This window comes from Camelus dromedarius, chromosome 20, assembly GCF_036321535.1.
Source record: "Camelus dromedarius isolate mCamDro1 chromosome 20, mCamDro1.pat, whole genome shotgun sequence".
Lineage (NCBI taxonomy): Eukaryota > Metazoa > Chordata > Mammalia > Artiodactyla > Camelidae > Camelus > Camelus dromedarius.
Genome location: NC_087455.1, coordinates 1,355,409 through 1,369,103, shown reverse-complemented (window position 1 = coordinate 1,369,103; position 13,695 = coordinate 1,355,409). Strand labels below are relative to the sequence as shown.

Below are 13,695 nucleotides of genomic sequence, written 5' to 3'. Positions count from 1 at the left end.
ATCAAGAATGACTGTCAGCAATGAGCAGTCACAAGGCTGGGTTTCAAAGAGAAACTTGTAAACAAAATCACTGTGGGGAAGGTTTGGACTTGCTCTAATTCCAGCTGTTGGCTAGAGCCCCCTGCCCGCTCACCCCATTTCCAAGTCCCTGGGAAGTCAGACCACCGGTGAGCTAATCCATGGAAAACAAGTTTAATGCAACAGGTGCCAACCATCTGCAAGTCGGCTTCATCACGGCAGCCTGAGGCCCAGGAGCGCCGAGGCCAGTGCCACGAGAGTCACCAGCCTGGCGCTGCTGCCCTGCCCGTCTGGGGCCCCTCCCACCTCTCGGTATTTATCTTCTGAGTTTTCCTCGATGACTGGTTTCTCAACGTTGCACAGGTTCTCCCTGCAGCACGAGATGAACAGGAAGGGCGTGGGCTTTACGAGCACAAACGACTTGGCTGTCCGCATCCCCTGAAAGCTTAACGCACAGTACTTCATGCATTGCTTTGAAACATAGAAGAACCGTGGAAAAACTCCTGATGGGAAATAGAGACAGAGGAAGCACATGAGTTGGAGGCGGCAACATGAGCAGTTTCCGTCTAAAATCTGTCCAGCCCTGCCCCTGCCGGGAGCACTCTCAGGCCCCACTCAAAGAGGGCACCTGGCCAGGAGTTGGGAGGAGAGTCAAGCCTTTGCGTTCAGAGTTGCTTCTGGGGGGCAGTGGGGGATGGCTGGCGTGCAGTGTGGCACCAGATACCCCAGCCCTGGCCAGTCTCCGGGCTCGGGAACCTGGGCCTGAGGGTCTCTGGCTCTTTAAGCCTCAAGTTCTCAAACGAGGGTGGCTCAGGCCTTTGGGACCACAGACAGTTGCACAGGAGCAAGGGACTCCTGGCCATCCTGGCCACGGCCCAGCGCTGGGAGCCGGGCCAGGCCCAGGACTTCACCCTGTTGCACGAGTCCCCAGGCCATCGCGGCTCCATACTGAGTTACGTGACGTGAGGCTGCAGGGAGACTGGCGCCTCAGCCAACCCAGCACCCCGCACGCTTCCCGGGACATGGAGCCCCCAGAGGGAGCTTGCTTCTCGGGCCCCAGCAAGGCCGCGGCTGGGTCAGGCGGAGCCTTCAGACACCCGCTTGGGAGAGAGTTCTTCATGAGGCCAGAATCCTCAGGTGAATGACAGATGACAGAGTGGCGGTCTCCAGACATTTTAAAGCGCGCCCACTCTTTTCAGAACATGTGGAGCCCACGCCCCTTATTATGTACATCTCTCGTAAAGCTATCCTCCGGCCATCTGAAGTCAGTAAAGCTTAATTTTTCCCTCAGAAGTGAATGAAAAGGAATCTCCACCAACTTCTCCCTGCCCGTCGCTGCTGCGCGCTGGCCAGGGGTCGGGGCTGTGGCCGGACTCGGGCTCTGCTGGCACTCGCATCAGCGGGGTCACCTCCAGCCCCTGCCTGCACGCCTGGCTTCACAGGACCCTGTTCTTCCAGTGTAAACAGAGGCTCACTTTTATGTCAGCTGTTCTCTGTTGACGACACAGACAGACCCCAAGCCCTGAGTGCTCTGCTGAGCTGCCTGGGGAGCCCCGTCAGGGGCGGGGCTCATACTCACTCACGGCAGCAGTGGAGCAGTACTCAACGCCCTGGTCACAGTCCATTGGCTGTTGGCAGTCGAAACTGTTCTCTATCTCACACACGTGACACCTCAGCCGTCCTGAAACGGGGCATCGAAGCATAAGGAGAGTGGACCCTGCAGCCCTCTAGTACGTTCAGACGGACAACAGCCCTCTCTTCCTCCAAGCGAGCACCGCCAGCGGGTCCCTCCAGCTCCCCGCTCCCCACAGCCTGCCCCATCCCCTGAGTTCCTCTGCTCCTCTCCTCTCCTGGCCTCCCCCAGTCCACACACAGGCCATGTCTCGGTCACACCCCCACGCCCAGACACCCTGCACCAACACATTCCTGCACTCTCACACCAGAAACACACACTCACAGCCTGGCACGGGAACACTGCGCCCCACGTCCACACACAACACTGACATATCTCCCCTCCAGGTACTCTAGAAAAAGGGACTCCAGGGCTGTGCAGTCTGCTCCCAAAGGTGTCCTTTCCACCTGCTTCCTGGCCCACCCCACTCCTCGTCCCCGAGGCCTTGCGTCCACCCTGACCCAAGAGCGGCAGCCCGCTGGTGGGTCTACGCTGGGGCAGGACTCGCTCCCCGGGGGAGAAGCAGGTGACACTCCAGCAGCTTTCCTGTTCTTAGAGACAGCCCCAGAAGGCCCACGTGGGTGGGGTCAGGCTTGGCCTCTGCCAAGAAGGCAGGGCCATTGTGGGGCAAGCTGGGTGCTGGGGAATAAACCAGCCATCCCTGCCCGCCCTTGGGGGGCCCACATCCAGAGGCCCCCCACACTGGGTGTCCAAGTCAGCCAGCCACCCTCCTAATGCCCACTGAGTCCTCTGCTCTGCAATTGCCCAGACCCACGTGGGGCCATGGCAGCATCCAGATATGGAGGCCACCCCTGTGTCTGCATTCCAGCCCACCTCCTCCTCCCAGCCCAGGAGGCCGAAGGCCGCGCACTTACTTTGTCTTCCAGACACGGTAATGTTGGTCTCCACCCACGGCATGCCCATGATCAGGAGCAAAGCAAGGAGGACCGTCATTTCCAGTGATGCCTGGCCCTGGACGTGAGGAGTGAGCAGGGCCACTTGGTCAGCCCTGTGGCTCCAGGGTTAGACCCAGCCCCTGTGTGTCCACCACCACTTAAAGCCCTTCCCTGCTGGACACTGGGGCAGACCCTCTCCTCCTCACACTTGGGCCCGGGGCCGGGTGTGGCCTCTGGGTGTTAGGCGTGTTACTACCACCAAGTCCCCTCTGTCCCCAGGGAGCCCCCACCCCCTGGAACTCTGGGCCCTTCCTCACCCATGTCCCAGCAGACCTGTTCAGTGGGTGTTCCTGCTGCTGTTCCCTGAAGGCTGTACCAGGTTTCCCTCCTCTCGTCCCCAGCCCGCTGCTGTGAACTCCTGCTCTCTCAAGAGTCCCCATGGGGTCCCTGCCCACCCAGCGCCATCTTCCTCTCCATCTGTGGCCAGGTCACCACTGGTGCAGCCTGACCCCAGGGCACAGGAAGGCTTGGGTACCCCTGCAGTGCCTGGCCCACCCCAGGCCGGCTGCAGTCCCACCGCCCGCGCACCTGCCCCTGATGCTGAGGCCGGCCCTCCTCTCGCAAGGCCCCCCGAACTCATGCCCCCAGGCATGCCCACTCCGCCCCCTTCCAGGCTGCCCCGCTACCCCTTCTTCAGGAATGTTCCCCAAGTTCCCCCTGCTGTCTGGCAGGTGGGGGTCAAAGGGGAGAGGGGTCGGCCCCCTCTGGGCGGGATGCACACGGGGAGAGGGCACCGGGAGCCCACAGGTGCTTGCGGCCTGTCCCCTCCTGGGCCCCGCGGGCCTGCGTGCTGGTTTCTCCCAGGTCGTGGCCCCAGAGGAGCGCGCGCGGCGAGCCGCTCTCCTCCCGCAGCCCTCCCGGCAGGCCTGGCCGGCGCCTCTGCCTCCGCAGGGGAGCGCTCCTGGTTTGGGTTCTGGTTGTGAGGGTGGGCGGCAGAGCGTGCTGCGGCCTGGATGTAGCACCGTGCGTTCGCACAGCCTGCTCCGATGGGCCTTGTGCTGTGGCCAGCGCGTCGCACCAGACGGAAAGCCGCACGTCACGCCTCACGCGTGCGGGTCCGCGGGAAGAAGGCTCCTGGCGACGAGGCTGCCTGCCGCCGGCTCCACTTTTTTGCAGTCCGGATGCGTTTGCCCCATAGCCACCTCCGTTTCGTCCTCCCACCTTTGAGGTGTGAGTGCCTGTCCCCGCAGCACCGTCGAAAAGAGCACGTCCTCCTTGCTTTGGATTTTCACCGATCCGGATGGTGGGCAAGACCTGTGCCCTGTAGTACGAATTTGCATTTCTCTAATTACGAGTGACGGTGAGCAAGCTTTTGTATTTCAGGTGGGTACTTCTATTCCCTTTTCTGTGTTCTCTATTCTAGTCCGTTGCCCAAATACTTTTCTGTCGATTTCTTTATGGACCATAACAGTAGTCAGTTCTCTGTGATAAAAAGGCAGAAAAACTTTTTTCCTATTCGATACAGGTCTTGGCATTTTTGCAGAGCAGAAGTGCTTGCTTCTTCATGGTCGAAGATAAACAAAGCCAGACACTAGTTAAAAGTAGTAAGGATGGATTTTAACCATGAACATACCTTTTCGGTGGGGAAGAGAACCGGTGTGAAGCGACCTCCACTTGGATTGACACAGGCGTGACTGGGCATTTCAAAGCAAGAGTGAGGGAGCAGAGAGGTGGTGAGGGGGGCTCAGCAGAGTCAGGGAAGTGAAAATTCCCACAGCAGGAACACAAGGTTGGTCCCTGTGTTTGCTACCTGGGCCGGCTAACTGGCACTTACTGACGGTAAGCCCCTGCCCCTTCCCAGGGGGGCTGGGAGTGGGGGCCCATCTTCAGGCGCCAGCTGGCACGCAGCTCGGGCAGCTGTGAGTTTTCTCAGGCTGTACTCTGAGGCAAGCGGCAGGGGCAGGGTTGGGGAGGATCACCCCAGGGATGTGGCCTGGGGCTGTCAGAAGTGACCTCAGCGACTGCTCAAGTCTTTACAGCCAAGCTTGAAGCCTAGCTGAGAAATGACTTAGAGAAGCCTGGCTGGAGTTTGGTCAGGAGAAGATCTTTGTCACCGCCTTTTATTTTACGCTTTTGGATTCTGAGTGGTAGTTAAAAAAAAACCTTCCTCCAAACAGGTGATAAATGAATTCTTCCATATTTTCTTCTGATAGCTTTACCAGAAGTCTTGTTTTCCTTTTCCTTTTCCTATTTAAATCCTTGATCCATTTGGAACTCCTCCTTCCACGTTGTGTTTTTTCAGATGGCGGCCCAGTTAGCTTGACTCCATCATTTAGAATGGCTGTTCCGTCCACTATTGACCTGAGATGCTCCTTACGCTGTCTTAATTCTGCCTGGTTCTCTTTGTGGGTTGTATCCTTCCAGTTGCTTTGTGTGTCCACACATCTGCGTGGCAGCATGTCGGTGACTGGGCCCTCGGAGCGCCCTGGAAGGTGTGGGTGGCTCTCATCATGCCTTTCAGGATTTATTGTTGCTTGAGTCTTTTTCAGTTTGTCTGGTTAGGAAGTAGAAAGCCTCAAGAGAACCTGTCTCCCGCTTGAACAACCACAAACACAACTGCAAGACGAGAAAACCAGATAAACCACAAATGTCTAATTTATCAGCCCACCAGGAAGCTGAGGTCGCAGCATCACCAGATGAACAGAATTTTAAAGAGCAGTGAGCACTAAAAAGTGGAGAGAGACACCATGTTCCTGGACCGTAAGACTTTCTAGTGCTAAGATGTCAGTTCTCCCTAAATGGGTCTGTAGATTCATCATGATCTCAGTCAGAATCCCTGGAAGTGTATTTTTTTAACATAGAAATTAACAACTGATTCTAAAATTTAGGTGGAAAAGTGAAGGCCCTAGAACAGCCAAAATAATTTGGAAAAAGAAGAGCAAAGCTGGAAGGCTGAAGCTACTTGACTGTGAGACTTACTAGAAAGCCGCAGTGACCAAGCAGGGCGACGCTGCAAGAAGCTCAGACGCGCCATCGCGGAAGAGAGCAAAACAAAGAGCTGAGAAACAGATCTGCACGTGCGATCAATGGCCTTTAGACAATGGTGCCAAGATAATACAATGAAGAAAGGACCGCTTCTGCAACAAGTGGAGCTGCGCGACCATATGCAAAAAACAAGTCAGGAAAAAAGAGAAAACATAAACGTGACTTTCCCCTTACCTCACACCATTTACAAAGATCCATTTGAAGGAGATTACAGATCTAACCATAAGCTATAAAACTTATCTAGAGGGGAGAGTATAGCTCAGTGGTAGAGTGCATACTTAGCATGCAGGAGGTCCTGGGTTCAATCCCCAGAGCCTCCATCAAATAAATAAATAACAATAATAAATTAATTGATAAACCTAATTACCTCCCCCTCCAAAAAAAAAAAAGAAAAGAAAAAAGACTTATCTAAATACAAAACCAGAAAGCTTCTAGAAGGAAACAGGAACAATTTTTGCAATCTTGAGTTCTCCAAAGAATTTTTAGATAGGACACAAAGCAGGAATCATACGAGGCAAACTGCTGCAGTTTGTAGGGGAAAGAATGCTGATATCTGCAGCTCAGCTTAAAATGACTCAAAAGATGGTCTGAGTTAAAGAACGGCTGCAGAAGGAGCAGGAGACGGGTCAGTGTAGCGTGCACGCTCAACATGCATGAGGCCCTGGGCGTAGACTCCAGTGGTAGGTATCCTTGAATGCACTGTAAGTTCTTTCAGCTTTACTGTTTCAAGTATTTTAAATAAAATGCCAGGGATGAAAAAAGTGCTGTATATATTCTAGCCCAGATTCAACCCATTATGAGAATCATGCACAGAGCAGAAAATATTTGAACAAGAGGCTGAATTCTAGAGTTAGAGACTGAAGGTCCTGAATCTGACTGCATAGCCCTGGGTGGGGGAATCTAAGGCTTCTGCAGGAAACAGGTGAAACGGGCTGGGGATGGGATTTAGACTATTTTTGGATTGCTAAGCACAGTATTACGAGGTACAGAGACTTCTGTGCGGATAAGAACACGGTTAAGTCAATGAGCAGTAAAACAGGCGGCCCTTCCCACTGCTTCCGCTGCCCCGATAGAGCAAAGATGGCGCGGGAAGGAAACCAGATGACGGGAGAACTGGGCCATCGGGGCCAACTTCGCTGACGCCTTCTTCTCACTCCCAATTCAGGCAAAATGTGTATTCTTTGCAAATGAAACTAATCTTACATTTATAGTTTTTCCACAGAAGTGTTTGAACTTGCCAGCATATGTGACAATCCAGTGCGGCGGGTCTCAGATCAATAACCATCGTGAATTAGCGAGTAGCTGCACTAGTAATACCGCGTGGGTGAGTCGGCTCCAAACACGTGCGGTAAGGAGCCTCATTTGGTGTGAACCAGAAAGAAACCACGTGAGGAGATCTCTGGAAAAAAGATCCTGGGGATTATTTTGGATCCCGGATTACTCTGACCCACCCCACCGCCACCCCATTCCAGCGCGGAGGTCAGGAAAGGGTGCAGAGGGCCAAGTTCCACGGCCGCCTGTAGCCTGCTCTCCCTCTCTGCTGAGGGCAAGAAAGCGACGGCCTGGTCAGACCTCCACGCTGCCCTCCTGACTCACACGCTGATGGTGCTGACTAACTGAAAGATAAGGGAATGTCAGGTCTGCGAATTGTTGTAGCCTGAAATGCCCGATGCTCCTAGGGGCTTAATTTAAATAAACGTAGAATTTACAAGGCATCAGTGTATGAGCTGGGAGTTGGGGAGCCTCAAGACTCAGGAGAGGGGATGCTAGGTGGGGTCCAGGTGGGGCAGGAATCTCAGCGCTGAAGATGTCAGGTGGGTGCAGGGGACCATCCGTCCCAGAGGAAGGTGGCGGTATACGGCACCGTGCAGGGGGTTGACGGGGACGCCCGCAGGAGGGATTGATAGGTGCGCAGAGGAGGCCATGGGACCCCAGGGCAGGGATGCTATTCTGCCGGGCGGAACACAAGGGCGGTGCCACCGGGATCTGTGACCCCTCCTACAGGGGAGCAGGGCCGAGCCCCGGGACCCACACACACTGACCTGAGGCCGAGTCTGAGCCTTCAGCGCTGCCCTCACCGCCCTGAGTCCTGCCCAGACCTTCTGGAACCTTCCTCCGTCCCCGCCACCGGCCCCACTGCCCCACGGCCCCCACCCCCACCGGCTCCCACCCCCGCACGCCCGAGTCCCGCCCAGGCTTTCTGGAACCTTCCCCCACCCCCTCTGTCCCCTCCCGCCATCCCCGCCCCCACCCTGTTTCCCGCCCAGGCTTTCTGGAACCTTCCTCCGTCCCCCTGCCCGACCCAGTTCCCCGCCCCGAGCTTTGTGACCTTCCGCGGACACGACCTCGAGGGCCCGCACAGCCGGTGTGGCGCGGGGAGCCGCAGGTGGGCGCGGGGAGGCCGGGCGGGCTCCAGGCCCCGTTCTCTCAGCCGCAGGTCGGACGGGCGTCTCCCGACAGGCTTCGCGCGGCTTCCGGAAGGTTCGGCCTGGTCTCGGGGCGGCCCCGTTCCCCAGAGGCGCTTCCCTGAAGGGCCCTGCTGCAGGGGAGGTTCCAGAAGGTCTGGGCGGGAAACGGGGTTGGGGGGGACGGTGGGAGGGGACAGAGGGGGTGGGGGAAGAGTCCAGAGGTCTGGGCGGGACAGGGGTGGGGGAGGGGGAAGACAGTCCCAGAAGGTCTGGGCAGGACATGGGGAGAAGGGGAACTCCAGAGAGAACCTCTGGGGGAGGTTCCAGAAAGCCTGGGCAGGACTGGGGCAGTGGAGAGGACTTCAGAGTGACCACGCCAAATGCTGGACAGGATACAAAGAAACCAGGTTGTTCCCGCATTGCTGGTTACATGAAAAAATGGCGCAGCAGGTGTGTAGAACAGAGTGCAAGTTCCTTTAAAAACTGCTTATGCAATTACCATGAGATTCCCAAATCCACTTCTGGGTGATTTCCCCAGAGACACTGAAACTGTGTCCACACAGAACACATCCATGGATGTTTACGGCAGCTTTATCTGAAATGCTCGGGAGAAAAACCCAGATGTCCTACAGTAGTGTGCAAACCACAGCACTCTCTCACGGAGGTGAGCTGCTCAGCAGGAAAAGCAAAAGTATTGCTGGACGTCCTGAGTTGACTGAATGCCTAGGGACTCATTCTTAATGACAAATGACACTCCACCAAGGTTACATAACACACTGTTCGTTTTGTATACCATTATAGGGATGACAAAGTTGCAGAAACGGACACCAAATCCATATCGCAGGGTCGCACTGTCTGGGGATCTGGGCGGGAAAGAGATTGATGCGTCCTTAGGAGGGATGATTGTGGGGCCAACACCATTCTCTCCCCTCGCTTGGGGAGTGACACTAACCTAGTTAGTTGTGATACTATAGTTTTGCAAGATAGTGTCAGTGGGAATGACTGAGGAAAGCACACACAGGATCTTTCTGTGTTTTGTGCCCATATATTTGAATATACAAACATCTCAAAGTAAAACGTTTAATGGAAAAGAAATTTTTAAACAACCAGATCATTACTTGCATTACTATTTAAATGGCTACAGTTAGGAACCCAAGATTTTTGGGATAGACAAAAGATAGTACGTTCTCTTTACTAGAGGCGTGCTTTAAAATAAGGACATGACAAGATTGAAAAAAATATATAGAAAAGGGTCTACAATTTGAATGCTGCCCAAGGGACTCTTACACACACACTGAGGCTAAGTAAACATTAACACAAGAGCGTTACTTATGTGAAGAACCACATTTTGTAGAGGTGAAGGAATAAAATAGATACCACAGTCATCACAATCTAAATCCACACGTACCTGATAGCACAGGATGAAAATACCTTGGTAGAACTTAGGTTCTAGGTACTGTGGGCAAAACAAAAACAAAAACTAAAACAGTCGCATAGTTGTCATAAACTCATCTGTCTCCATGGATTCTGGACCCTGAAGCAAGGAGACAGAATTTATTGTAGCCCTGGACTACGGTCACCATCGTTCCTCTGAAAAGACCAGACAGTAAATGTCTTCAGCTTCAGAGGCTGTCCAGTCTCTGTCACTCCTACAAAACGTTCTCTTTGTGGGGCTGGAACCAGACACAGAGGATGCGTAACCGTACGATCGTCCCTATGATCCAGCAAAGCTTCCGTCACCGACACGTTGGTGGCCTGGGCTGGTCCCACAGGCTCTTGTCTGCCAGCCCCTGCTACAGACGGTCTGAGCAACACTTGCCCAGCGTCGCCAGCCCTGGCACACACCTCGTGAGACTCGCACGTCCCCCACCCCACCCCCAAGACAAGGACAAGAGTACTCGCTGCAGCACCCCCTGGGCTCGATAAAACCCAGAAGCAGCCCCGTGTCCATCCGCAGTGAAGTGAGGTGTGTCCATCGGTGGAAAGTACGCAACCGCGAGAGGGAGCGCCGCGCGGCCTCGCCAGGGGCAGGGCCGGACCGCACAGAGCCCCGCAGAGAAGAGGCGGCAGACGCAAAAACGAGCAGCGCGGGTGGATTTCCTTTCCGTTGATTCAAAAGCAGGCCGAGTCACGTGGAGGCTCGGAAAGCCGGGCGCTTCCTCCTCGCCTCTGGCCGTGGCGCGTCTCGTGCCTGAGTCGAGGAACGGAGGGAGGAATGCGGGGCTTTCCACCCAGGCCTGCTTCTCGAGCAGGATGCTGCTCTGCGGTTACGTGCGCTTCGGGAGGGTCCGTGAAGCTGTCGCCCTGCGATTGTGCGCTTTTCTGTAGAATGTGGGTCTTTAGCAAGCTCTTTGGCACAAACGGAAAATCAAGGAAAGCAGGTGCCTGGGGCGCAGCCGTCAGCACTTTCTGAGGCAGGCGAGGCCGCCCGAGTGGGTAGGTGCCCCCGTGAGCTCCGGGAGGAGGTGTCTGTGCGAGGCCAGGGGCACAGAACTGGTGAGTGAGGCCGCGGCAGCTTAACTCAGGGACTCTCGAGCCAGGCCTCAGGTGGAGCCTGAACAGGGCTTTGGCTGGTCGAGGGCACTGGCCAGTCCTCCAGCGAAGGCGCTCACAGGCGTCCCAGTGGGACTGTACTTGGGACGGGGCACCAGGGCTGCACTGGGGAGCAGGTGGGTGTGAATGTGCGTCAGCCTCCGTGCTGGGCCGGGGGCGGGGAACGGCAGGCAGAGGGGTGCGGCGGGAGCCCGTTCTAGCAGGGTGAGGCCAGCTGCAGAAAGTCAGCTGGAGGCCAGATGACAAGGGCCCTCTGCTTGGAGGGTCTGTGTGACCTTGGGACATCAGCAAAACATGTTTCCTGGGCTCCGTTCTGCTTCCGGATCCCTAGAATTCTTAGAGCAAATGGTGAACAGGACGATGCGTTTGTACAGCTCCGTGATCAGGCACCAGGAAGCTTCATAGGGAGGCCAGATACAGAGATGAGGTGGCAGTGTAGCGAGACAACATCTCCAGGAGAAGGTGTCATGGAGTCACCGAACCCTTATTGGACTTGGATTGTCTTCTCAATCAAGAATTTCAGGCAGTGTAACAACACGTGAGGGATGGAGCTAGTTAAGATAAACGTGCTTTGATATTTGCAAGCAGAAAACGAGAAATCAATGATTGTCATCTTTACTTTTTTAGGTTACGATGAACGTGAATTATTCGTTTACAAGAACTGCACAAACAACTGCACATTTGTGCACCCCTCTCAGCAGCCTCCTGAAGCCCCCAGGAGAAAATACTTTCGTTCTAACTCTTTCTATTTTGTTCATTGCTGTAATAGTATGACCTGCAACGAGGGGGGTATTAGTAATCTTGAGAGGGACATCCTCCCCGAAATGACAGTTGAGGAGGAATTGGAAGGAACTGTGCGATTAGGGCAGTCAACCTTTTTCCTGAGCTTTGCCTCCATTGCGGTCAGCAATACACTGACATGAGAAGCTGCCTTTGGAGGGTCTTACCATCTCCCCATTCCCCAGAGCCAGTTGGCTGTCCTTTGCTCTTTTGTGAGCCAGAGACAGTGACCCACGGGGTCCCCCGTTGGCAAGTCACCCATTTAGGGCTTGTTTGGAGGGAGAAATAAAGAGCATGATGGTTTGGGTATTGTGTACTCGGATTTCTTTGTGGTGTTAGCTCTGATCCGTTGTTTTCCTTGTTAGGCACCACTCACACACGGACAAAAGTATATTGCCACTTGAGGGAACAGAGATTGAGTATTTTAGTCAAAAACGAAACAGCCCCAGGGCATAGTCTACATGCCCGCGGGAAGACTGGTCCAGGACCACTTTTCTAGTTTCCTTGCGTTCCCTGTGAATTTTAGAGTCAGCCTGGCACTTTCTACGAAGGAGTCCGCTGGAGTCTTCATAGGGGTTGCGTCGAGTCTGGAGACCTGTATGAGGAGTGTCGCCACGGGAGCAAGACAGCATCTTCTGATTCGTGGGTGCAGGATGCTTTCCAACTCTGTAGCTCTTCTTTAATTTCTTTCCACGGTGCTTTGTGGTTTTCTGAGTATAAATTTTGGACATCTTTTAATTCCTAGGTGTTACACTCTTTTTGATGCTCTTGCAAATGGAATGGGTTTCTTAATTGTATTTTCGGATTTGGCATTACCAATGAAGAGAAGTACGACTGCTTTTGGATCATGTACTTGTATCTTGAGATATTGCTGGACGACTCCATTAGGCACAGTACTTTTAAAATGATTTCCTTAGGTCGTTTTCTAGACAAGATCATATGATCTGTGAATAGAGAGAGTTTTCCTCCTTCCGTTCCAACTTGGATGACTTCCGCTCATTCTGAGAGCCTAACTGCTCTGGCTAGAACCTCCAGGACCATGGTGAATGGGAGCGGTCAGAGCAGGCATGCTTGTTCCTAATCTTAGGACAGCAGCCAGTCCTTCCCTCTTCAGAATGGTGTTAGCTGTGGGCTTTCAATGGATGTCCTTTATCAGTTGAAGAAAGTCCCTTCTACTCCCGGTTTGTGGAGTATTTCTTACCACGGCAGCAGCGCTGACTTTTGTTAAATGCTCTTTCTGCGTCTGTGAAGGTGGGAGTGTGATTTTCCTCTGTATGCTACGGACGGGGTTATTGTCCGATGGCAAGTCCTTGACTTGGGGGTATTAAGCCAACCTTTACTCCTGGGATGAATTCCACTGGTCCGGAATGTAGAATTCCTTTTACATGCTGCTGGATGTGGTTTGCTAGTCACTTGATGAGGATTCTTGGAGGAAATAGGGGAGGGCGTGGCCCGAGTTGGCCCTGGAGCATGCAGGGGCCATGCCAAATGCCTGGTGAGGGGCTCTCGGTCCCTCCCCACCCCCAACGTGTCAGCCAGCTGGGGGGACATCCTTGCGGTGGTGCTCCCCTGCGAGGGTGGCATTTGCATTCACCTTCCGCACCCTGTTCTCCACTCCATGTCTGCCCTCTCCTCACCTTGCCTGGCACCCCGTCACCCCTTCCACTTTGCTGGCCCAGTCCCACCTTGGCCTGACCTCAGCCCCTCCACATGGCCTCCCAGGCCTCTAGAAGAGAGTGTTGGTCACCCTCGCTGAAACCTACGCTGATGTGGACAGAGTGGTGGCCACAGGGCTGAAGTCCCTAGAGGGTGTCTGTGTGGCCTCTGCTGCCACACCCTGACCATTGCCTTAGTGCGGACACACCCTTCCTGCCTCTCTGGGTGCCGGCCCATCCCTGTGGGACTGTGAGGACGCCCTGTTCTCCTCCCGGACCAAGGCCAGGGCCTGGGCTGGGCTCCACTGCAGCCCCCGGGCCCCCTGTGCGCTCCTGGCTTCCCGTTATTGGGGCTCACTGCTCCCCAGGCGGATGGCTGCTGACTCCTGAGTGCCTTTCCTTCCGGCCGCAAGGGGTTAGCCTTGCTCCTTTGGGACTTTTCTGTGGTGACCAGGCAAGCCCCAGGAGCGTCACCTCCCCCGCCCCGGCAGAAACCAGGTCGGTGGCTCGCCACGTCTACTTTGCCAGACCGTGTGCGCCCATACATACAACTGGTGCACCTCTGTGTCCTGCCTTTCTAGTGACTACGTGGTGAACATCGTTCTGTACAGACACTTAGCGAGGTGCCTTATTTATTTCTCTTTCAGATGCTTAAGTGTTCTACTGAA

At 54.7% G+C, this 13,695-nt stretch overlaps 2 protein-coding genes across 2 annotated transcripts; one reads left to right on the top strand and one right to left on the bottom strand.

Annotated features, from left to right (window-relative positions):
- Positions 1–231: 231 nt before the first annotated feature.
- LY6K (lymphocyte antigen 6 family member K) lies at positions 232–2,644 on the bottom strand. Its single transcript, XM_064476646.1, has 3 exons — positions 2,566–2,644; positions 1,598–1,699; positions 232–521 (listed from the first exon to the last, which is right to left on the bottom strand). Exons 1-3 carry the CDS (start codon positions 2,642–2,644, stop codon positions 232–234), a joined length of 471 nt encoding a protein of 156 aa, XP_064332716.1.
- A 7,744-nt stretch (positions 2,645–10,388) lies between these two features.
- On the top strand, positions 10,389–11,726 carry LOC116148965 (glycosyl-phosphatidylinositol-anchored molecule-like protein). The gene has a single exon (XM_064476656.1). The coding sequence runs from the start codon at positions 11,195–11,197 to the stop codon at positions 11,513–11,515; it is 321 nt and encodes a 106-aa protein (XP_064332726.1). The 5' UTR covers positions 10,389–11,194; the 3' UTR covers positions 11,516–11,726.
- Positions 11,727–13,695: the final 1,969 nt, after the last annotated feature.